At 39.6% G+C, this 25841-nt stretch overlaps 1 protein-coding gene across 5 annotated transcripts in view; it reads left to right on the top strand.

Moving 5' to 3' along the window:
- The window catches only part of PPP2R2B (protein phosphatase 2 regulatory subunit Bbeta), a 485402-nt gene that overhangs the window by 448982 nt on the left and 10579 nt on the right, over positions 1-25841 (top strand). For all 5 annotated transcript variants that reach the window (XM_061149441.1, XM_061149442.1, XM_061149443.1 and 2 more), the window contains one exon: positions 15083-15252. In XM_061149441.1, the coding sequence (XP_061005424.1) occupies positions 15083-15252 (170 nt within the window). The remainder of the gene's footprint in view (positions 1-15082; positions 15253-25841) is intronic.

Genomic DNA, 25841 nt, shown 5'->3' with positions numbered 1-25841 from the left:
ATGATTCCAGTATCTTATTCAGGTAGCCAGCCATCTGAACTGTCTGAGGGGAACAGCCCTGGGCCAGGCACCATGAAGGATAACATCATGGTACTTTTTGGCTCCATGGAGAGGTATTTGTGTCTGTACACAAATTTGTTAGAACACAAAACACTGTCTGTACCGGACACCTAATATAGCCTATAGGATTTGAAGGGAAGTGTCGATGCTTTTTAAGAAAAATTTTATTGGAGTGTAGTTGCTCTACAATGTTCTGTTAGTTTCTACCATACAGCAAAGTGAATCATCTATGTTGTTCAGCCTCTAAGTCATATCCAACTCTTTGTGACCCCTCCAACTGAAGTACACCAGGCTTCCCTGTCTTTCACTCTCTCCTGGAGTTTGCTCAAACACATGTCATGGAGTCGATGATGCCATCCAACCATCTTATCCTCTGTCATCCCCTTCTCCTCCTACCCTCAACCTTTCCCAGCATCAGGGTCTTTTCCAATGAGTCAACTCCTCGTATCAGGGGGCCATAGTATTGGAACTTTAGCTTCAGCATCAGTTCTTCCAATGAATATTCAGGGTTGATTTCCTTTAGGATTTAATACATATATCCCCTCATTTTTGGATTTCTTTCCCATTTAGGTCACCACATAGCACTGAGTAGGGTTCCCTGAGCTATACAGTAGGTTCTCATTAGCTACCTATTTTATACCTAGTATCAATAGTATGTGTGTGTGTATGTATATACATATATATATCCCAATCTCCCAGTTCATCCCACCCCTCCCTTTTCCCCCTTGCCATCCATCTGTTTGTTCTCTACATCTGAGTCTCTATTTCTATTTTGTAAATAAGATCATCTATATACCATTTTTCTAGATTCCATCAATGCACATTAATGTATGATATTTGTGGTTCTCTTTCTGACTTGCTTCACTCTGACAGTCTCTAGATCCATCCACATCTCTACAAATGACCCAATTTCATTCCTTTTTATGACTGATTAATATTCCACTGTGTATATGTACCTCATCTTCTTTATTCATTTCTCTGTTGACTGTAGCATGATAACCCAAAGTAAATTCTAAGGAGGTCTGTTCTGGAGAGAGATTGGGTTGTGAGTGATTTTCCAAGAAAAATAAAATGGAATGGGGGAGGGAGGTGGTTTGATTCAATAAGATTTGAAAGCAGGATTAAAGCAGTGGTTCTCAATCAGGGGCAGTCGTGGCCTTGGGATTTGGCAATCTCTGGAGCCACTTCTGGTTGTCCCAATTGGAGCATGTGGTTCAGTGAACAGAGGCCAGGGATATTGCTAAACATCCTACAATGGGCCAAGCAAAGAATTTTCTGGCCCAAAATTCAATACTGCCAAGGTTGAGAAATCTGGATTCCTAGATAAAATTTAATAACTAAATTTATTTATTTATGAGGGATAAGTGCTTTACAGTGTTATGTTGGTTTCTGCCAAATAGCAACATGAATCAGCCATAGGTCTACCTCTGTCCCCAAACTCTTGAGCCTCCCTCCAACTTCCGTCCTCTCTAGGTTGTTACAGAGCCCCACTTTGAGTTCCCTGAGTCATAACAGCAAATTTCTATTAGCTATCTATTTTATACATGGTAATGTATGTTTCCATGTCACACTCTCCATGCAGCCCATCCTCTCCTTCCTCCCCACTCCCCATGTCCATAAGTCTGTTCTCTATGTCTGTGTCTCTATTGCTGCCCTGCAGATAATTTTATCAGTACCATCTTTCTAATTCCATAGAAATGTGTTAGTATGTAATATTCATTTTTCTCTTTCCGACTGACTTCACTCTGTGTAATAGGCTCTAGGTTCATCTACATCATTAGAACTGACTCAAATGTGTTCCTTTTTATGGCTGAGTAATATTCCATTGTATATGATGTACCACAACTTCTTTATCCATTCATCTGTCGGTGGACATCTAGATTGTTTCCATATCCTAGCTATTGTAAATAGTGCTGCAGTGAACTCTGGGGTACGTGTGTGTTTTTCAATTTTGGTTTCCTTAGGGTATATGCCTAGGAGTGGGATTGCTGGGTCATATGGTGGTTTTATTCCTAAGTTTTTCAAGGAGTCTCCATACTGTCTTCCATACTGGCTATATCAATATATCAACATACATTCCTACCAACAGTGCAAGAGTGTTCCCTTTTCTCCACACCCTCTCCAGCATTTATTGTTTGTAGATTTTTGTATGATGCCCATTCTGACCCGTGTGAGAATGACCCATTTTATGGCCCATTCTGACCCATTCTACCTGTCATTGTAGTTTTGATTTGCATTTCTCTAACAATGAGCAATGTTGAAGATCTTTTCATATGTTTACTAGCCGTCTGTATGTCTTTTTTGGAGAAATGTCTCTTTAGGTCTCTTTTTACCTGCAGGACTTCTCAACACTTTTAATAGACTAATTGCATCATTGACCCCCGGATTGAGTAGGACTTTCCAAAGCTCAATTGACTGCAGCATCTGGAATCCCTGACAAATTCCTGAGTGTTCTTCTGAAGTCATGATGGGAAGGCTAGCCTAGGAGAATGGGCATTAGTAGAGTAAGCTGACCCTGCTTTTTAGCAGTTGTACTACAATGTACCGTGCATTTGTGTGTGTTTCTGTTTGGAGATTGTAGTGCTTTTAAAATAGTGTCCTGATAACTCATTAGTTTTGAAATTTATTTTTTTGATATATACTCTCTATTCTCTTCTTCAGCTCCAATTATATGTATTAACTTTTATCAATGTATTCTCTGTTTCTGTGAAATCTTTTTATATTCTCTGTTCTTTTGGAGGAGATGTTCCAGTTTACTGATCCTCTTTAGTTGTGTCTGCTCCACTGCTAAATGCCTTTATTGTGTTCTAATCACCCTTGTTTGGTTCTTTTTAATATATTTTCTAATTATCTGTGAAAATTCTTAATCAGGCATTTTATTTGTTGAAATTATGAAACAGTTATTTTAAAGGGTAATATATCATCTGTCTTTACTTGATCTGTTTTATTCTTTTTTTAAAAAAAGTTATTTGCCTCTGGGTTGCCTGGTATATGTATTTTTTTTAATTGAGACTTTAAAAAAAAAAAGTAAAGGAAAGATGAAAGACAAGACCAGTGGAATTCATAGATCTTCTTGTCTGAGAACTGGGAGGGACCTGGTTGGCAATCCTACCTCCATCATATTACAGACAAGGAAACCAGTCCAGAGATGATGTTGTCCAGTCATTCAAATGAGAGGCAATAAAGAGAGATTAAGAGCTTAGGCTGAAAGCAGACTGAGTTCAAACCCTAGCTGTGCCTCCTACCAGCTGTAGAGCATCTGTGCCTGCCTAGACTGATTTGTGGAAAAGCAAATTAAGATCTGTAAATAGCAAATGAATTAATGCATGTAAGGCACATGGCATAAGTGGTAGCTTAACAGGTAGTAGGTAACAGGGAGATTAACAGGTAGCATAACAGGTAGTAGGTATTATTAAGAGCCAGCTAATTTGAATCCAGCGTAGATTCCACCCAGCATTCTTGATTTCCAGTCTGATGTTTTTCCTGGTAGCCCATGGTGGGCAGGGGCAGAGATAAGAAGCAGCAGAGACATGGAAGTGGGCATGCACAGGTATGTCTAAAATATAGGGAGCCTACTGTGACTTGATTGTTTGAACAGAAATGATACTGACAAAGCAGGAGAGGCCAAATTGTGGAGGCAGGGTTAGTGAGGCAGCAGATGGTCAGCAGAAAGGCCACCTCTACTACCTGCATGATCCTAGGCAAGTTACTCAACCTCTCCTGATCTACCTCATCTATAAGTTAGGACAGTGAGAGTACCTTCCTCATAGGTTTGAGCATTAAATGTGATGATGTATGCAAAGCATGAGGACCAAGAAAGGGTAGTAGATGCCATGATCGTTGTTGTTAATGTCATTACGGGGGTCTCCAAGACACAAGCATCCTGTTGGCAAGTCTGACACATCCGCAGTGAATAGTTCTGTGCTATAGGATTCTCTTCATGGCTGCTTCCTCCTCTACCATGGTTCTCTTCTTTTCTTCTCTTGATGTCCTTATTTTCTAGAAGCTAGTTGGAAACCCTACAAATCAGCAGGATTTGTAATGCCAAGTCAAGGGTCTTCAGGAGAAATACCAGTTCTGATTTGTCTTGAGATCTATCATTTAAGCACTGGATCCGCTTGGACCACCTGTTCAGTAAACTACACAGAATGCAATGATGCATCATTTGCATTCCATGAGCTGGTTTCCCAGCACCTTTATTCCTACACTGATAATGCAGTAAACTCACTTATCCACATCTGCAATGAAATCTGTGGCTTGTTTAATGTTTATCTCCTCGTCTAGCCTGTGAGTTCCACAAGGATAGGACTGGGTCTATCTTGTTCCTTGTGTATTTGGCATATAGTGCAGGGCCTGGCATGCATCACCCAACAAATACTTTCTAATTTGCATGTTCTAGGTAATGTACTAAGTGTACTGTGTGTGTGTGCATGCACACAAGAGACACTTAAATAACTGAAAGATGATGGCTTAGCCTGAATTAGTGAAAACCTTGAATTACAGCTGACTTGTATTTTTTGTACTTTTCAAGGACTTCAATCTGGATGAATAAAGCATTGGTTTGATAGATTCCTTTTAGGACCTACTTAGTAGATAAGTATTATTTTCATTTAAAAATTAAAATGGATCATCAAAATTCATTCATTTAACATATTTTCTGAGCACTTCCTATGTTCCAGGGAATACAGCAGAATGAAATAGACAAGAACCTCAAGCCTTATAGAGTTTGTATTCTATAGAAAAGACAAATAAAATCTTTCAAACGTCAGTGCACATAAACTGGGGGAGATGGACAGAAAGAGGAAAGGCTGCCTTGTTGATGACAGACTACAGGGATTAGAATCCAGGGGTGAGAGATGTCCTGAGGGCCTGGGCTTCCTGTGGTGAGGGTCTTGACAGGGTCATACAAAGTCCTGGGGACCCAACCTTTGCTTGCCAATGATGGAGTAAGGCCTGAACTCAGGAGCTTTTGGTAGAGCAGCTGTGTACCTTAAGTGTTTGAAATCAATTCATTCTTTTGAGGACTTGGGTTGTCAACAGACTAGAGTAGGACTAGTCATCATTAAGAGCCCTTCCACTAACTTTCATCTAGTTAATGCACAATAAAAAAATATTTAGTGTGATAATGAAAAAAGCAAGAGACTTCCAGCTTTATAGTTCCATGATGCTATGTAGATACCACCCTGGTATTTTCTTACAGCTCCTAAAATAAGGTCTTGTACATAGTTCAAGGCAGCATTGTGCCATGATTAAGAACAGAGACTTTGAAGTCAGACAAACCCAAGTTCAAAATTCTACTTCAGGTGGGCTTTGGGCTTCGGAGGTGGTGCAGTGGTAAAGAATCCACCTGCCAAGGCAAGAAATGCAAGAGATGCAGATTCAATCCTTGAGTCTGGAAGATCCCCTGGAGGAGGAAATGGCATCCCACTCCAATATTCTTGCCTAGAAAATCCCATGGACAGAGGAGCCTGGCAGGCTACAGTCCATGGGGTCGCAAGGAGTCAGACATGACTGAGTGACTCACACACACACACACACACACACACACACACACACACACACACACACACACACACACACACACACACACACACACACACACACACACTCAGGTGAGCTACTCAATCGAGCTGTGTTGTCCTTCAACAGGATGCAAAACCTCTCTGTGCCTTAGTGTTCCACATCTGTAAAATAAGAAATCATGGTTCCCACTTTGTAGGATTGTTATAAGGATTAAATAAGATAAAATATGAAAAGTCTAGGGTCTGAAACATATGAGCTTCCCATAAACAGTAATTATTAATAGCATTGAATATCATTGCTGAATGAATGGAAGGAATTCATGGAGCTAATATTAAGACTTGGATAAGCACAGACATGTAATGAACTGCAGTGCTGTGCAGGTAGGCATGTTATCTATATTCTGGTCTCTGCATTCTACATGAATTTGTGATGGGTTGGTTAAACATTATCTTTTTTCATTTCACCTCCATCTTCTGGGGGTGTCACTTTAAGGCTTTACAATGCTGCCACACTGGCCTTCCAATATGCCTAACATTTGGAGAATGTATTCCTAGGTATAACCTTGTAAATACTCTTTTACATATTTACTGCATTTAAATAACCCCCAGGTTCTGTAGTCTTCAGTCCCAAATTCTCAAGAGTCTTTTACATTGAAGTGTAGTTAACTTACAAAGTGGTGTTAGTTTCAGGTGTACAACAAAGTAAATCAGTTATACCTATCTATTATTTTTCATATTCTTTTCCATTATAGTTTATTACAGGATATTGAATATTATTATAGGATATTGAATATAGTTCCCTGTGCTTGTTGCTTATCTATTTTCTATTCAGTAGTTTGTATCTGCTAATCCCAGACTCCAAATTTAATCCTCCCTCCAGGTTTCTCTCTCTGGTAGTCGCTCAGTCGTGTCCGATTCTTTGTGACCCCATGGACTGTAGCCTCCCAGGCATCTCTGTCCATGGAATTCTCCAGGCAAGAATACTGAAATAGGTAGCCAATCCCTCTTCCAGGGGATCTTCCTGACCCAGGGATTGAACCCAGGTCTCCTGCATTGCAGGCAGATTCTTTACTGCCTGAACCTCCAGGAAAGCCCCTGCCCCAAGAGGCTTAGTAAGTGAAATATGATTGGCTATTAATACAGAATCAGTGCATGCTTTTCATGATAAAAATATCAGCAACTGATATTTACTGAGGACCTGCTATGTGCCAAGCAACATGCATGCCTATTCTGCAGCTGGGAAAATGGAATCTCAGAGTAGAAAATAAAATGTGAGCAGTTGATAAGTGACAGAGGCAGGAATTGATGGCCACCAGTGTGCAGTTTTGCAAAGTCCTTCCCATTTCCTGCCTCAGGCTGTACAGATGCACTGGGTAGGGGGTGACCAAGCCTCAGGGACATCATTCCTCTCTCTGTGGGGGTGCTTGTATGGAGCATGCCTGGAGTTTCTAAGTCCCTGGTCCTAATGAGATTACCTTGCAGAGAAACTAAGGTGGAAATCTAGTATTCAACTATGAGGACACCAGTCAGAGTCCAGGGGCCTTGTTAGTGCTTACCAAGAGGTAAGGGCACAGACTGAGACATTGGGTCAGAGATAGTATCGAGTTCATGTTTTTCTGTTTCGATGAGTTTTTTAACTCTCAAGTTCAATTCTGATTGATCAGGGTTTTTTTGTTGTTGCTGTGAAAATTACTATTTTGGTTTGGCTCATGGTATAATTCAGCAAGGTTTAGAAGACAACTCATTAGACTTTCTACAAAGAATTTGGAATTTTTATTTTATATTGGGGTATAGTTGATTAACAAAGTTGTGTTAGTTTCAGGTGTACAACAAAGTGATTCAGTTATACATATATGTATATCTATTCTTCTTTTCACATTTAGATTATTACAGATATTGAGCAGAGTTTCCTGTGTCATACAGTAGGTCTTTGTTGGTCATCTCTTTTAAATATAGTAGTCTCTATACGTCAATCCCAAACTCTCAATTTATTCATCCCTCCCTTCCCCTTTGGTAACCCATAAGTTTGTTTTCAAAGTCTGTGAGTCTGTTCCAGTTTTGTAAATAAATGCACTTGTATCATTTTTTAGATTCTGAATATAAATGATGTCACATGATATTTGTCTTTCTCTGACTTACTTCACTTAGTATGATAATCTTCAGGCCCATCCGTGTTGCTGCAAATGGCATTTCATTCTTTTTAATGGCAGAGTAATATGCCATTATATAGATGTACCATCATTATCCATTCATCTGTTGGTGGACATTTAGGTTACTTCTGTCTTGGCTATTGTAAACAGTACTTTTTTGTGGTATCTTTGCTTTTGGTCTCACGATGATGGTGGCTTCATAGAATGAGCTTGGGAGTGTTCCTCCCTATACAGTTTTTGGGAAGAGTTTCAGAAGAATATGGTGTTAACTCTTCTCTAAATATTTGATGAAATTCACCTGTGAAACCATCTGATCCTAGACTTTTATTGGGAATTTTTTAATCACAAGTTCAATTTCAGTACTTATGATTGGTCTGTCCATATTTTCTATTTCTTCCTGGTTCAGACTGTACCTTTCTAAGAATTTGCCCATTTTATTGGCATTTGTTTGCTTGTAGTAGTTTCTTATGATCCTTTGTATTTCTGTAGTGTCCATTGTAACTCTTCTTTTTTAATTTAAGGAAAATTGCTTTACAATATTGTGTTGGTTTCTGCCATACATCAGCATGAATCAGCCTCAGGTATACCTATGTCCCCTCCCCTTTGAACCTCCCTCCCATCCCATCTCACCCCCACTGTAACTTTTTATTTCTAATTTTACTGATTTGAGCCCTCTCTGTTTTTCTTAATAAGTCTGGCTAAAGGTTTATCAAGTTTATTTATCTTTTCACATAATCAGCTTTTAGTTTCATTAATCTTTTCTATTTTTTCATCTATTTATTTCTGTTCTAATCTTTATGGTTTCTTTCCTTCTACTAACTGGGTTTTGTTTGTTCCTCTTTCTCTAGTTGCCTTAGGTGTAAGGTTATGTTGTTTGAGATTTTGTTTCCTGAAGTGAGACAATATTGCTATAAACTTCTATCTTAGACATTTTTTATTTTGTATTTTGTTTGAGATTTTGTTTCCTGAAGTGAGACAATATTGCTATAAACTTCTATCTTAGACATTTTTTATTTTATTTTGTATTTTTTATTTTATTTTGTATTTGTATTTTGTATGTTGTTTGAGATTTTGTTTCCTGAAGTGAGACAATATTGCTATAAACTTCTATCTTAGACATTTTTTATTTTGTATCAAACAATGTTGTGATGGTTTCAGGTGAACAATGAAGAGACTTGGCCATACATATACATGTATCCATTCTCCCCCCAGACCCCCTCCCATCCAGGTTGCACATAACATTGAGCAGAGTTCCCTGGGCTATACAGCAGGTCCTTGTTGGTTATCCATTTTAAACATAACAGTGTGTACATGTCCATCCCAAATTCCCTAACTATTCTTTCCCTCCATCCTTAACCCGCCCCCTGCCCCCAGCAACCATAAGTTCGCCTGTTAGAACTTCTGCTGTGTTTTGGATCCTCGTGCTTTCATTTCCATCTGTGTCTAGGTATTTTTTTACTTCTTTTGATTAGTAGCTGGTTGTTTAGTAGCATATTGTTTAGCCTCCATGTGCTTGTAGTTGTTTTACTGCAATTTTTTTTTCTTATAGTTGATTTCTAGGCATATAGCACTGTGGTTGGAATGATGCTTGATATGATCTCAATTTTCTTAAATTTACCAAGGTTCCCCCTCCAGTTGCCAGACCCCAAGGCTGGGGAGCCTGGCATGGGGCTCAGAGCTTTCACTCCTGTGGCAGAATTTCTGTAGTATAATGATTCTCCAGTTTGTGGGTCGCCCACACAGCGGGCATGGGGTTTGATCTTATCATGATTTCACTCCTCCTACCATCTCATAATGGCTGCTTCCTTGAATTTAGAATATATTTTTGGTAGGTTCCAGCATTTTTTTTGTTGATGGTTGTGATTTTGGTGTTTTCATAAGGAGAGGTGAGATCACCTCCTTCTACTCCACCATCCTGTCTCCACCTCTAGATTTTCTACATAGAATTTGATAGCGACTCTGAGTGCATTGAACAGGCAGGAAGAGAAACTCTTGGGGGAAGAGTTACTCAGTAACCTGCAGGCTGATGTTTTGTTTAGCCTAAAACTGTAATAGAAGCACTTATCAAGCAGAACCATACTCAACTACCATTATGGTGGGTCAAAAATAATTAAATGTAGGCAAATATGGATAGCTCAATGTCATGCAGACCAACCACTTATAAGGCCAAGATTTTGTTAAATTATCTGGCTTTGGTTCCAATCGAGCAACAAATTTTTTTTTATTTTTTATGAAGGATAATTGTTTCACAGAATTTTGCTGTTTTCTGTCAAAACTCAACATGACTCAGCCATAGGTATACATATATCCCCTCCCTTTTGAACCTCCCTCCCATCTCCCTCCCCATCCCACCCCTCTAGGTTGATACAGAGCCCCTGTTTGAGTTTCCTGAGCCATACAGCAAATTCACGTTGGCTATCTATTTTACATACGGTAATGTGAGTTTCCATGTTACTCTTTCCATACATCTCACTCTCTCCTCCCCTCTCCCCATGTCCATAAGTCTATTCTCTATGTCTGTTTCTCCATTGCTGCCCTGTAAATAAGTTCTTCAGTACCATTTTTCTTAATTCCATATATATGCATTAGAATATGATATTTATCTTTCTCTTTCTGACTCACTTCACTCTGTATAATAGGTTCTAGGTTCATCCACCTCATTAGAACTGACTCAGATATGTTCCTTTTTATGGCTGAGTAATATTCCATTGTGTATATATACCACAACTTCTTTATCCATTCATCTGTCGATGGACATTTAGATTGTTTCATGTTCTAGCTATTGTAAATAGTGCTGCAGTGAACAATGGGATACATGTGTCTTTTTCAATTTTGGTTTCCTCAGGGTATATGCCTAGGAGTGGGATTGCTGGGTCATATGGTGGTTTTATTCCTAGCTTTTTAATGAATCTCCATACTTTCTTCCATAGTGACTGTATCAATTTACATTCCCACCAACAACGCAAAAGTGTTTCCTTTTCTCCACACCCTCTCCAGCATTTATTGTTTATAGAGTTTTTGATGATGGCCATTCTGACAGGTATGAGATGATATCTCATTGTAGTTTTGATTTGCATTTCTCTTAATAATGAGTGAATTGAGCATCTTTTCATGTGTTTGTTAGCCATCTGTATATCTTTGGAGAAATGTCTGTTTAGGTCTCTTTCCTACTTTTTGATTGGGTTGTTTGTTTTTCTGGTATTGAGTTGTATGAGCTGCATGTATATTTTGGAAATTAATCCATTGTCAGTTGTTTCATTTGCTATTGTTTTCTCCCATTCTGAAGGTTGTCTTTTTACCTTGCTTATAGTTTCCTTTGCTGTGCAAAAGCTTTTATGTTTAATCAGGTCCCACTTGTTTACTTTTGTTTTTATTTCCATTACTCTAGGAGGTGGGTCATAGAGGATCTTGCTTTGATTTATGTCATCAAGTGTTCTGCCTATGTTTTCCTCTAAGAGTTTTATAGTTTCTGGTGTTACATTTAGGTCTTTAATCCATTTTGAGTTTATCTTTGTGTATGGTGTTCAGTTCAGTCACTCAGTCGTGTCCGACTCTTTGCAGCCCCATGAATCGCAGCACACCAGGCCTCCCTGTCCATCACCAACTCCTGGAGCTTACCCAAATTATGTCCATTGAGTCGGTGATGCCATCCAACCATCTCATCCTCTGTCGTCCCCGTCTCCTCCTGCCTTCAATCCTTCCCAACATCAGGGTCTTTTCCAATGAGTCAGCTCTTCGTATCAGGTGGCCAAAGTACTGGAGTTTCAGCTTCAGCATCAGTCCTTCCAGTGAACACCCAGGACTGCTCTCCTTTAGGATGGACTGGTTGGATCTCCTTGCAGTCCAAGGGACTCTCAAGAGTCTTCTCCAACACCACAGTTCAAAACCATCAATTCTTCAGCACTCAGCTTTCTTTATAGTCGAACTCTCACATCCATACATGATTACTGGAAAACCATAGCCTTGACTAGATGGACCTTTGTTGGCAAAGTAATGTCTCTGCTTTTTAATATGCTATCTAGGTTGGTCATAACTTTCCTTCCAAGGAGTAAGCGTCTTTAAATCTCATGGCTGCAGTCACCATCTCTAGTGATTTTGGAGCCCAGAAAAATAAAGTCAGCCACTGTTTCCCCATCTATTTGCCATGAAGTGATGGGACCAGATGCCATGATCTTAGTTTTCTGAATGTTGAGCTTTAAGCCAACTTTTTCAGTCTCCTCTTTCACTTTCATCAAGAGGCTCTTGAGTTCTTCTTCACTTTCTGCCATAAGGGTGGTGACATCTGCATATCTGAAGTTATTGATTTCTCCCAGCAATCTTGATTCCAGCTTGTGCTTCATCCAGCCCAGCATTTCTCATGATGTATTCTGCATATAAGTTAAATAAGCAGGGTGACAATAAACAGCCTTGACATACTCCTTTTCCCATTTGGAACCAGTCTGTTGTTCCATGTCCAGTTCTAACTGTTGCTTCCTGACCTGCATACAGGTTTCTCAAGAGGCAGGTCAGGTGGTCTGGTATGCCCATCTCTTTCAGAATTTTCCAGTTTATTGTGATCCACACAGTCAAAGGCTCTGGCATAGTCAATAAAGCAGAAATAGATGTTTTTCTGGAACTCTCTTGCTTTTTCGATGATCCAGCAGATGTTCCTCTGCCTTTTCTGAAACCAGCTTGAACATCTGGAAGTTCATGGTTCATGTATTGCTGAAGCCCGGCTTGGAGAATTTTGAGCATTACTTTAATAGTGTGTGAGATGAGTGCAATTGTGTGATAGTTTGAGCATTCTTTGGCACTGCCTTTCTTTGGGATTGGAATGAAAACTGACCTTTTCCAGTCCTGTGGCGACTGCTGAGTTTTCCAAATTTGCTGGCATATTGAGTGCAGCACTTTCACAGCGTCATCTTTCAGGATTTGAAATAGCTCAACTGGAATTCCATCACCTCCACTAGCTATGTTCATAGTGATGCTTCCTAAGGCCCACTTGACTTCACATTCTAGGATGCCTGGCTCTAGGTGTGTGCTCACACCATCGTGACTATCTGGGTCGTGATGATCTTTTTTGTACAGTTCTTCTGTGTATTCTTGCCACCTCTTCTTAATATCTTCTGCTTCTGTTAGGTCCCTACCATTTCTGTCCTTTATTGTGCCCATCTTTGCATGAAATGTTAGGAAGTGTTATAAATTCATTCTTTATATGTAGTTCTCCAGTTTTCCCAGAACCATTTATTGAAGAAGCTGTCTTTGCCCCATTGTATATTCTTGCCCACTTTGTGAAAAACAAGTTACACATAGGTACATGGGTTTATTTCTGGGTTTTCTATCTTGTTCCTTTGGTCTGTAATTTCTGTTTTTGTGCCAGTACCATACTGTCTTGATGACTGTAGCTTTGTAGTATAACCTGAAGTCAGGAAGGTTGATTCCTCCAGCTCCATTCTTCTTTCTCAAGACTGCTTTGCTATTCAGGGTCTTTTGTGTTTCATATGAATTGTGACATTTTTTGTTCTAGTTCTGTGAAAAATGCCATAGATAATTTGATAGGGATCACATTGAATCTGTAGATTGCCTTTGGTAGTACAGTCATTTTCACATTATTAATTCTTCCTACCCAGGTACATGGAATATCTCTCCATCTGTTTATGTCATCTTTGATTTCTTTCATTAGTGTCTCATAATTTTCTGTGTACAGTTCTTTTGTCTCCTTAGGAAAGTTTATTCCTAGATATTCTTTTTGTTGCAGTGGTGAATGGGATTGATTCCTTAATTTCTCTGATTTTCCATTGTTAGTATGTAGAAATGCAAGTGATTTCTGTGTATTGATTTTGTATCCTGCAACTGAAGCAACAAATGTTTATTGAACATTTATGTGCAAAACCCGCAGTACAAAGATAAGAAAAAACAAAATTCTGCCTTCAAGAAGTTCACATCCTAGGTGAGATAAGCTGTGGATTGTTAAATACTAATGTGAAAAATGATGCCTTCTTTGGGAGAGAACCCAAGCAAATGGTAAGTGAACAGGCCAGATCAAGTGTGCTAGGACTTCAGAGAAAAGATCATTTGGTCTAAAATAACATGTAAGTAAAAGATGAGGCATATGAATCAAGCAGAATATGACACAATTGCAGGAGGAACCATCAGGACATAAAAATGGGAAATATCCAGAGCTATGGTGTACATCCAGTTTGAACTAGAGAAGTTCAAAAAAAGGTTAGAAAGATTAATTAAGGCAGCTTACATAAAGCTTCAGTGTCTTTAATTCCTATAAGTGGAAGTCAGCTGAATCTATGGGAAAAGAAAAGCAGCAACTGGATACCAGAGCAAATAGAAAATACAGACAAAAGACATTGTACCCAGAGTTCACCTGTGAGACTGAGGTTCAGGAAAGTTAAATAACTTGCCCAAGGTCACACAGCTAGACAATGGTAGTCTGACCTTAAGCCTAAGGCAGTCTGGCAGCAAAGTCCCACTATTAAACATAATGATCCAAGAGAGATGAATACATATGTTCACACAAAAACTTGTACATGAATATTCGTAGCAGCATTATATGGTATATAATATATAGTATAAAATATATGTATAGTATGATTCCATTCATGTGAAAATTTTAAAATAGGCAATTTCATAAAACAAGAAAATAGTGTTTGCCTAGGGCTGCAGAAATTAGGGAGCAGGAGTAAGTGCTAATGGGTATGAAGTAGTTCAGGGTTTTGTGTGGGGGGAGGAGATGATGCAAATATCCCAAACTTAGACTTTGTTGATGATTGCATGGTTGGTGGTGTTATCTTTAATATAATCATATAAACTGTAAAATTTAGATGAGTAAATTCTATGTTATGTGACTTACATCTCAAAAAAGTAGAAAAAAATGTTTAAGCATCTAAGAGGACTACATTTTGGTATGTAGCAATGTATACCATTGCTGGTATCACAGTGATACCTAGCGACCATGCTGCTAAGTCGCTTCAGTCGTGTCCAATTCTGTGTGACCCCAGAGATGGCCGCCCACCAGGCTCCGCCGTCCCTGGGATTCTCCAGGCAAGAACACTGGAGTGGGTTACCATTGCCTTCTCCATCAGCGACCATGGGGAAATGTGAAACAGAGCTTGTGCAAGCGGTCAGCTCTGTGAACAGGACCAGTTCCATGAGAGTCCTTCCATGAGAAACATGATATAGAAACCAGTGACAGCTTGTTCTACTGCCAGGGAGCTGATAGGTCTGCGAGCAACTTACAATCTGTCGATTCCAACCCTATGCCAAGTTAGACGGTTGGCTTTCTAGCTGGCCCAAACACGTTCACATCAGTTAATAAGGAGGTACTAAGTTTGTTGTGTTTTGTTTTTTGTTCTGCAGTTTTTGAAGAGCCAGAAGATCCAAGCAACAGGTCATTTTTCTCTGAAATTATCTCTTCAATTTCGGATGTGAAGTTCAGCCACAGTGGGAGGTATATCATGACCAGAGACTATCTGACCGTCAAAGTCTGGGATCTCAACATGGAAAACCGCCCCATCGAGACTTACCAGGTACAGACCCCCACCCACCCAACACGTACACTGGGCACTTGAGGGTTCCGAGTCAGCCTCTGTCTGCGTAAAAGATACAGTGAGCCACTTCAATATCCAGAAATAGCTGATAGGCAGGTCAGTGTAAGTTTGGATAGATCTAACCTAAAGGAAAGGTCAGGAACTACCCTGAGGCCCTAGGGATTACAGGCTGAGGGAATGGATCTGGCAAGAGAAGTTGGAGAAAAGTGCTGGTGAAATGGGCCAGAAACTGAGAGGCGTCCTGGAAGCCAACTGGAGAAACTGTCTCAAGGAGGAAGTCGCCAACTGCTGAACGGTGTTGTTGAATCAAGAGAGGACTGAGAAAGGGCCACTGGATTTAGTGACATGAAAATTATCAGGTACCTTAATGACAGGTGAAGTGGTAGGAATAAATGTCTGATTGGAGTGGGTTCAAGAGAGATCGTAAATGGAGAATATGAACGTAGTGAAATTTGGAAAGAGATTTCGTTTTGAAGAGGAACCGAGAAATCAGGTAGTAACTGGAAGAGGATGCAGGATTGAGGAAAGCATCATAGCTTGTTTTAGGGTGATAGAAAGCAGCCAGTAAAGAGTGGGCTAACTGAAGCAGTCAGCTTCTCAAGGGCACATACTCCATTGCAGAATTAGATATAGATGAGATGGACAATTCATCCATCAAAGGAAAGAGAGAAAAGTAAAAACAGCTACAGATGCAGATTTGTGATGGGAACATATAGATGGTTTCTGCTTATACTATTTTCCAGTCAAATAAGAAGCAAGCTCATTAGCTGAGTGAGAAGGGAAAGTGTAAAATATTCCTCTAAAAGAGCAAATTGACTAGGGCACTATGGTAGGGTTGCAGTGGGATCCACTTATTTATATATTTTAAGTAAGACAAATCTGGTGATTGTATCTTTCTTCCCAGCCACATGAGCCTGCTTGGTACAGGTGAGGAAGGGCAGAAAGTTGGTAAAACCCCACCACTGGTTAAATCTAAGTGACTACAAGGGAAGGAGGGAAAAAGGCAAGTTTGTTGAAGGTATTGATTAAAGTGATTGGAATGAGGGGCCACTGAGTCTAAGGTAGGTAAGGAGGGAAATGAAGAACTGATAGAATCAAGACACTAAAGGGCTTGAATTAAAGTGATAGGAGGCAGCAATAGAGTGATATTTATAAGACAAGCACAGTTACAGTGATGACAAGGCTCATAATATGACCACAAAAGCAAAGGACAAAACTCATTGAAAATAATGAGGCTAAGTAAGAGTCCAGAGTGTTTGAATTCCTACGAATGATGGCAGGAATGGTGATGGAAGAGAGATCGAGGCTGTAGAGTGGCTTCCAAGCATGAGGCAGAGGGACTGTTGATGACTGTAAGAAGGATGCAGAGCAGGAAGTAGTGTTTGATGGCATGAATGATGGTCCAGAGGAACACAGAGCCCACTCACCTTGGCACATGAAGGCAGAAGTCCAGCTGCCACGTGAGAGGCCTCAGGAGAAGCAGGAAATGTTCAGAGAGGAGGCTGAGGACTTTGATGACTAGCTGTGACTCTGTAAAAGGTTTGGGGGCTAGAATTGCAGATGAGGTGGAGGTAGTCTGGTTAACCCCTGTGGGTCACCTTGTGGTCCAAAGGGCATCCCCTGTGTGCTTGCAGTCTTACCCTCCCCTAACCCTTGCCCTCAGGCTCCTGCTAACAGCCCAACCATTTGGTGTTAAGTGCGGGAACTAGAAGCTAGGAGAGTGTTGTTGACAGAGGTGTGGCCTGCTGGAGAGCCCCAGCTAGAGAAGAGTGGATTAGGCTACGCTGTGGGGGAGCAATTGGTACTTTTATTTTTTATTATACCATGTTCATTACCAGGATCATAGTAAGTAAAGAAAGGAATATTTGTATAGAGATAGGTTTTAAGCATAACTAGTAAAGCAAGTATTAAAAACTGAACCGTTAAAACTATGTTTTAATTATTCCTAAGTAAGCATTGGGGCTTCCCTATTAGCTCAGTTGGTAGAGAATCTGCCTGCAATGCAGGGGACCCTGGTTCAATTCCTGGGTCGGGAAGATCCACTGGAGAAGGGAAAGGCTACCCACTCCAGTATTCTGGCCTGGAGAATTCCATGGACTGTATAGTCCATGGGGTTGCAAGGAGTCCGACACGACTGAGCGACTTTCACTTCCAACTAAGCATTACCCTGGAAATGAGCTTGCCTTTCTCAATAGGTGTGAAACTGATTTTTCTTCAAAAATGAAAGCTTCATTTTTGTGGCTGCTTTTTCAACAGCAGATTTCTCAGCTAATCTATGGTACTTTTATTTTAGACAAAGACTTAAACTATATTTAGCAAGTGGTAGGCTTAGAAATCTTTGTAGAATACTAAGAAATAGAACCCATGTACAGAAATTAAACAAATTTTTGCATTATTTTAGATGGTATATTTGAAAGCAATCTAGTTAAGTTTATATACTATGTCAAAGGTGATAATACACTATATCAGAAATGGTAAACTCATTAAGTGAGTGTCTGGAACACAGTTAAAAGAGATTATAAGGTCAGCAGGTTCCACAAGTACATGATGTGAGAATCTCTGTTGGGAGACTCAGCTTAGTGTCAAGAAGGCCATACCCAAGCTCATTGGAACAGAGCGAAGAAACAATATTTGGAACATGGAGAGAAAAGCATCAGCTAGGATGAGTCTTAAGGTAAGGCATCCATGTGAGTGTGCTGAGAGGGAGAAACACTTGGCTGAGCAGGTTTCTATGATGCAAGCTTCTCAGAGATGCTTCTTGTGTCTGTGTCTGTCTTACCTTTTTCTCTCCCCTGATGGTGAAAGTCGGTGTTCTCTGTCTAATGTTTCTTTTTTACAACAGAATATATATGGAGCATACCTTCATAGTCTAGAATCTTCTCCTGTAGATGTCCTCACCTGGAGGTAGTCAGGAGCTCCCCAAGGGTAGAGGCTGGAAGGAAAAAATAAGGGTTCAGACTAGGTTTTCCCTTTGAATCTTTCCTGACTTTTAAGGTCTGGAGAACCTCTGTGCTGGGAGACTCTATTGGTTTGTTTTTCTATTTCAGGGATTGATAAACTGTTCCTGTAAAAGGTTGTCTTTTAAGCCATAGAGTTCTTGGTGAGGTGATTCCTGCAATAAGGGGCCCACAATTTCAAAGTGCACATGCTTTGTTTGATACTTATCATTCACCTGTAGGGTTTCTGCAAGACAAATGGTCAGGGGACAGGCTGAGCAGGACCTTAAATGGCACACCACTGCCCAATTTATAACCCCTTAATGCTCTGCTCCCTTTAATCCTAATTATTCAAGTCACTATTTGGTACTTCCCCTACCAAAAACAAATTTGGGGTGCTTACAGTAAAATAAAATAATATTCTAGTCCCCTCTTATAATTTTATAATTCCTTAATCATTGCAGAACTCTGAGAAGCCTGCTTAACCAAGTGCTCAGAACACTTATGGGTATGCCTTACCTTAAAAGTGCTCTGTACAGTTGGTAGGAATGTAAACTGTTACAGCCACTGTGGAGAACAGTATGGAGGTTCATTAAGAAACTAAAAAGAGAGTTACCATGTGACTGAACAATCCCAACTCCTGGGCATATATCTGGAGAAAATCATAACTTGAAAAAATGCATGCACCCCCACATAGAACTACTTACAATAGCTAAGACATAGAGGCAGCCTAAGTATCCATCACCTCTTGCTGATGAATGGATAAGGAAGATGTGGTGTGTGTGTACACACACACACCATACATATATATGCACAGGAATATTACTCAGCCATTTACAGCAACATGGGTGTTCCTAATATTATCATACTAAGTAAAGTAAGCCAGAGAAAGGCAAGTATCATATGTTATCACTTATATGGGGATTTAAAAAAAATGGAATAATTTATATGCAAAGCAGCAGTAGTCCCACAGATGTAGAAAACAAATTTATGGTTACCACATGGGGAAAGGGGAGATAAATTTGGAGTCTGGGATTAACATAAACACACTATACTATATATATAAAACAGATAATCAAGGTCCTACTGAATAGCACAGGAAACTATATTCAATATTATATAATAACCTGTATAGGAAAAGAATCTGAAAAGCAATGCATAATGTATAACTGAGTCACTATGCTATACACCTGAAACTAATATAACATTGTAAATCAACTATAATATAAAAGCAAAATTAAATTTTAAAAAAATTGTAAAGACTGGTCTTGTGGGAAGGAACCCTGTCATCAATTACTAGCACCTCCCCTGAGCAGGGAGATACACAGGTGATAGGTCTGGCAGTTGCTCTCAAGCATGTTTCCAGGAATAAGAAGCTATAACCTTAAGTATTAATATAATGAACTATTTTCACATTTTCCTATAGAACAGGGGTTGACAAACTGTGGGCCAAATCCAGCCCTGCATCTGTTTTTTGAAAAGCAGTTTTATTGAAACAGCACACCTATTGTCTACGGTTGCCTACAGGCTACAAGGGCAGAATCAAGTCATTGTGACAGAGACTATATAGCTCACAAAGCCTAAAATATTTATTGCCTGACCCTTTACAGTAAAAGTTTGCCAACCACTAAAATAGAAGGACAAACCAAGAGAGTCTAATCTTGCCAGCCCTAGAGTGGTCTATCAGCTATACAGCAGCAGGCTCCACAAGTACGTGAAGTGAGAACCTTTGTGTTGGGAGACAGCCTGGTGTTAAGAGGGCCATACCCAAGCTCATAGGAACAGAGCAAAGAAACAATATTTGGAACTTGGAGAGAAGCATCTAATATGACAGGCTTTAACTTCCCTCTTACTCTGCTCTCTAGATGCTTCTTGTGTCTGAGTCTTACCTTTTTCTCTCCTCTGATGGTGAAGGATGGTTAATAGTCAATGTTCTTTGCCGAAGATTTCTTTTTATGACAGAATATACATTTGCAGCATACCTTCATACTTAATGATCTTCTCCTGTAGACATCCTCACCTGGAATTAGTCAGGAGCTCCCAGAATGTAAATGCTTGCAGGAGAAAATAAAGGCTCAGACTGTGCTGTTCCTTCCTTAGTCACAGAGTTCTTGGTGAGGTGGTTCCTGCAGTAACAGGCCCACACTTCCACTCACCTGTAGTGTTTCTGTAAAAAAAATTAAAAAAGCTAAAGGGGAATGGTTAGGCGTCAGGAATGGTTCACAAAGAAGGGCACAGGCTAAGCCAGACCTTAAAAGGCACACAACTGCCCAATTTATAACCTTACTGCTCTGCATCCTTCAATCCTAATTATCTTTGGGGCAGTATTTGGTTCTCCCCCTACCAAAATCAGATATTTTGGGTGCTTGTATTAAAATGAAATAATATTCTATTCCCCTCTTATAATTTTATAATTCCTTGATCATTGCAGAACTCTTGAGAAGCCTGCTTAACCAAGTATTTCCTCCCTGCTCAGAACACTAGTTATGTACGCCTTTGCTATAGAAGTGCTCCGAACAGTTGGTGGGAATGCAAACGAGTCCAGCCACTGTGGTGAGCAGTATGGAAGTTCCTTAAAAATATGAAAAGATAGTTACCATATAACCCTGCAATCCCACTCCTGGGCATACATCTGGGGAAAATCATGATTTGAAAAAACACATGCACCCCACGGTTCCTAGCACTGTTTACAATAGACAAGACATGAAAGCAAACTAAATGTCCATCATCAGTCACTGATGAAGGATAAAGAACATGTGGTGTATGTATGTGTGTGTATATATATATATGTGGGTGTGTATATACACACACAATGGAATATTACTCCAGCCAGTTGCAGTATGTTTAGACATAGAGAAATGAAATAAGCCAGAGAAAGACTAATATGATAACACTTTTAGCAAGGATTCAAAAAAATGATATAAATGAACTTATATACAAAAGAGAAATTGACCCACAGACATAGAAAACAAATCTATGGTTACCAAATGAGAAAGGGAGGGGATAAATTTGGAGTTTGCATTTAACATATACACACTGCTATATATATATATATATATATATAAATAACCAAGAAGTTCCTACTGAATAGCACTGGGGACTATATTATATATTATATAATTATATATTATATATCAATATTATATATATTATATATCAATATTATATAGTAACCTATATGGAAAAAGAATCTGAAAAAGATACATGTATATATGTAACTGAATTACTCTGCTGTACATCTGAAACTAACACAACATTGTAAATCAACTATAAAATAAACATTTTATTTTATAAATTTTATACTCCAAAATAAAATAAAAATTAAATGAAAATGAAAAAGATTATTAGGACTGCTCCAGTGTGTAGAAATTCTGTCATTAACTACTGGCACCTTCCCTGAGCAGGGAGACATACAGGTGATACTCCTAGGTCTCTTCATACATCCCCATCAGCTGATCTCAAGCATGTTTCTAGGAATACGAAGCTGTAGCCTTAAGCATGATGACCTAGTTTCATCTTTTTCTATGAACAGGGGTTGACAAACTGTGACCTGTGGGCCAAATCCAGCCCCCTATATTTTATAAAAGCAGTTTCATTGAATCAGCCACACCTGATCATTTAACTGTTGTCTGTAGCTGCCGACAATGGCAGAGTTGGGTCACTGTGACATTATGGCTCACAGATCCTAAAATATTTATTGTCTGACCTTTCACAGGAAAAGTTTATCAACCCCTGAAGTAGAACAAACCAAGAGAGTCTAGTCTCGCCAGGCCTACAGTGGTCTATCAGTTATACAACGGCAGGTTCCACAAGTACATGATGTGAGCACATCTGAGTTGTGAGACTCAGCCTAGTGTCAAGGGGGCCATGGCCAAGCTCATAGGAACAGAGCACAGAAACAATATTTGAAACATGAAGAGAGAAGCATCTAATAGGATGAGTCTTAAGTTCTTTCTTACTCTGCTCTCTAGATGCTTCTTGAGTCTCTGTCTTACCTTTTTCTTTCCTCTGATGGAAAAAACCTGATCTTCTTTACTTAAGCTTTTTCCTACAATAGAATATATGTATGCATCATACCTTCATAGCCGATGATCTTTTCCTATAGATGTCCTCACTTGAAGGCAGTCAGGAGCTTCCAGAATGTAGGTGGTGGGAGGAGAAAATAAGGGCTCAGGCTAGGTTTTTCCTTTGAGTCCTTCCTAACTGTTGTCTTTTAAGACTTAGTTATAGAGTTCTTGGTAATGTGGTTCCTGCAATAAGGGGCCCACATTTTCAAAGTGCACATGCTTTGTTTGATACTTATCACTCACCTGTGGTGTTCCTGTAAGACAAATTTCATAGGAGAATGGTCAATACTGGTTCATAAAGAAGGGGACAGGCTGAGCCAGACATTAAACGGCACACTGCTGCCCAATTCTTAACCCTTAATGCTCTTCCCCCTTCAATCCTAATTATCTTCAAGGCATTATTTGGTACTCCCCGTACTGAAAACAGAAATTTGGGGTGACTATACTGAATAAAATAGCATTCTATTCCCCTCTTATAATTTGATAATTCCTTGATCATTGCAGAACTCTGAGAAGCCTGCCTCATAGAACCTGTTTAACCAGGTGTTTCCAAAACCTGTTCTGTCCCTGCTCAGAACACTCACAAGTATGCCTTCCCTTAGAAGCGCTCCTTTCAGTCGGCGGGAATGTAAACAGGTACAGCCACTATGAATAACAGTATGGAGTTTCCTTAAAAAACTAAAGAGAGCACAGAAACAATATTTGGAACATGAAGAGAGAAGCATCAAACAGGACAAGTCTTAAGTTCTTTCTTACTCTGCTCTCTAGATGCTGCTTCTTATGTCTGTGTCTTACCTTTTTCTCTCCTCTAATGGTGAACAGTTGATCTTCTTTGCCTAAGTTGTTTTTCTACAACAGAATATATATGCAGCATACCTTCATAGCCAATGAGGTCCTGCAGATGTCCTCACTTGAAGGCAGTCAGGAGCTCCCAGAATGTAGGTGCTGGGAGGAGAAAATAAGGGCTCAAGACCAGGGTTTTCCTTTGAGTCCTTCCTGACTTTTGTCTTTTGAGACTTAGTTATAGAGTTCTTGGTAATGTGGTTCCTGCAATAAGGGGCCCACATTTTCAGAGCACACATGGTTTGATACTTATCACTCACCTGTGGTGTTTCTGTTAAGACAAATGCCAAAGGGGAATGGTCAGCAATGGATCATAAAGAAGGGGGCAGACTGAGCCAGATCTTAAAAGGAACACCACTGCCCAAATTATAACCCTTATTGCTCTGCCCTCTTCAATCCTATTTATCTTCATTGCCCTATTTGGTATTCCCACTACCCAAAAATATAAATTTGGGGTGAATATACTGAAATAATATTCTGTTGCCCTCTTATAATTTAATAATTCCTTGATCATTGCAGAACTCTGAGAAGCCTGCATTACAGAAACCTGCTTAACCAGGCGTTTCTCCCTGCTCAGCACACTCACGTGTGTGCCTTACCTTAAAAGTGCTCCTTTCACTTGGTAGGAATGTCAACTGGTACAGCCACTGTGGAAGTTCCTTAAAAAACTAGAAAGACTGTTACCACATGATCCAGCTATCCCACTCCTGTGCATCTATCCAGAGAAAACCATAATTTGAAAAGATAAATGCACTGCAGTATTCATAGTAGCACTATTTACAGCAGGCAAAACATGGAAGCAACCTATACGTCCATCCTCTGTCACTGATGAATGGGGTAAGGAAGATATGGGGTGTGTGTGTGTGTACATACACACACACTGGAATTAATACTCAGCTGTAAAAAAAGAATGAAATATTGCCATTTGCAGCAACATGGATGCATGCAGAGATTATCATACTAAATAAGCCGGAGTTAGACAAATATATGATATTTATATGGAGGTTCTAAAGGAAAATTATACAAACGAGCTTTTATATACAAAACAAATAATTTTGGTTACGGGAGAAAGGGTGGGAAGGATAAATTAAGAGTTTGGGACTGATATATACATACTACTTTATATAAAGAGAGAACCAACATGAAGCTACTGGATAGCACAGGGGACTATACTCAATATTATGTAATAATCTCTAAGGGGGAAGAATCTGATAAAAAGTAGATATGTATGTATACAAAATGGGAAAGGGGGAATATTAAATAAACATATAAATTGGAGTTTGGGATTAGCATATACACACTGCTATATATAAAACAGACAATGAAGAAGATCCTACTGAATAGCACAGGGGATTATATTCAGTATTATGTCAAAACCTTTATGGGGAAAGAGTCTGAAAGAGAATAGATATATGTGTAACTGAATCACTTTGCTTTATACCTGAAACTAACACAACATTGTTAACCAATATAAATAAAATTTAGACAAATTTTAAGGACTGGTCCAGTGTTTAGGAATTCTGTCATCAACTATTCGTTGATGTCATCAACTATTCTGTCATCCATCAGCTGATCTCAAGCATGTTTCCAAGAATAAGAAGCTGCAGACTTAAGTATAATGAGCTGTTTTCACATTCTCCTATAGGACAGGAGTTGACAAACCTGTGGGCCAAATCCAGCCCCGCATCTGTTTTTGGAAAAGCAGTTTCATTGAATCAGTCACACCTGGTCATTTGCCTATTGTCTACAGTTGCCTCCATGCTACAAAGGCAGAGTCGAGTCATTGTGACAGAGACCTATGGTTCACAAAGCCTAAAATATTTATTGTCTGATGCTTCACAGAAACAGTTTGTCAACCCCTGAAACAGAAGAACAAAACAAGAGAGTTTAATCTTGCCAGGCCTAGGGTGGTCTATCAGCTATACAACAGCAAGCTCCACAAGTACATGATGTAAGAATCTCTGTGTTGGGAGACTCAGCCTAGTGTTAAGAAGGCCATACCCGAGCTCATAGGAACAGAGCAAAGAAACAATATTTGGAACATGAGGAGAGAAGCATCTAATAGGATGAGTCTTAAGTTCCCTCTTACTCTGCTGTCTAGATGCTTCTTGTGTCTGTGTCTTACCTTTTTCTCTCCTCTGATGGTGAACAGTCGATGTTCTCTGCCTAAGATTTCTCTTTACGACAGAAGATACATATACATATATATATAGGGCTTCCCTTGTGGCTCAGTTGGTAAAGAATCCGCCTGCAATGCAGGAGACCTGGGTTTGATCCCTGGGTTGGGAAGATCCCCTGGAGAAGGGAAAGGCTACCCACTCCAATATCCTATCCTGGAGAATTCCTTGGATTATACAGTCCATAGGGTTGCAAAGAGTCGGACCTGAGTGACTTTCACTTTCTCATATATATATATGTGTGTGTGTGTGTATGTATTATATGCAGCATACCTTCATAGTTACTGATCTTCTCCTGTAGATATCCTCACCTGGAGTTGCCAGAAGCTCCCCGGAATATAGATGCTGAGAAGAGAAAATAAGGGCTCAGACTAGGTTCTCTCCTTGAATCCTTCCTGACTTTTAGTTACAGAGTTCTTGGTAATGTGGTTCCTCCACTAAGGGGCCCACACTTCCAAAGCACACACGTTTTGATATTTATCACTCACCTGTGGTGTTTCTGTAAGACAAAATTCCAGGTGAATGGAATTTTGAAAGAAATATTG

This window comes from Dama dama, chromosome 9 (genome assembly GCF_033118175.1).
Source record: "Dama dama isolate Ldn47 chromosome 9, ASM3311817v1, whole genome shotgun sequence".
In the NCBI taxonomy this organism is placed as follows: Eukaryota; Metazoa; Chordata; class Mammalia; order Artiodactyla; family Cervidae; genus Dama; species Dama dama.
This window is presented reverse-complemented; position numbering and strand designations above follow the sequence as displayed.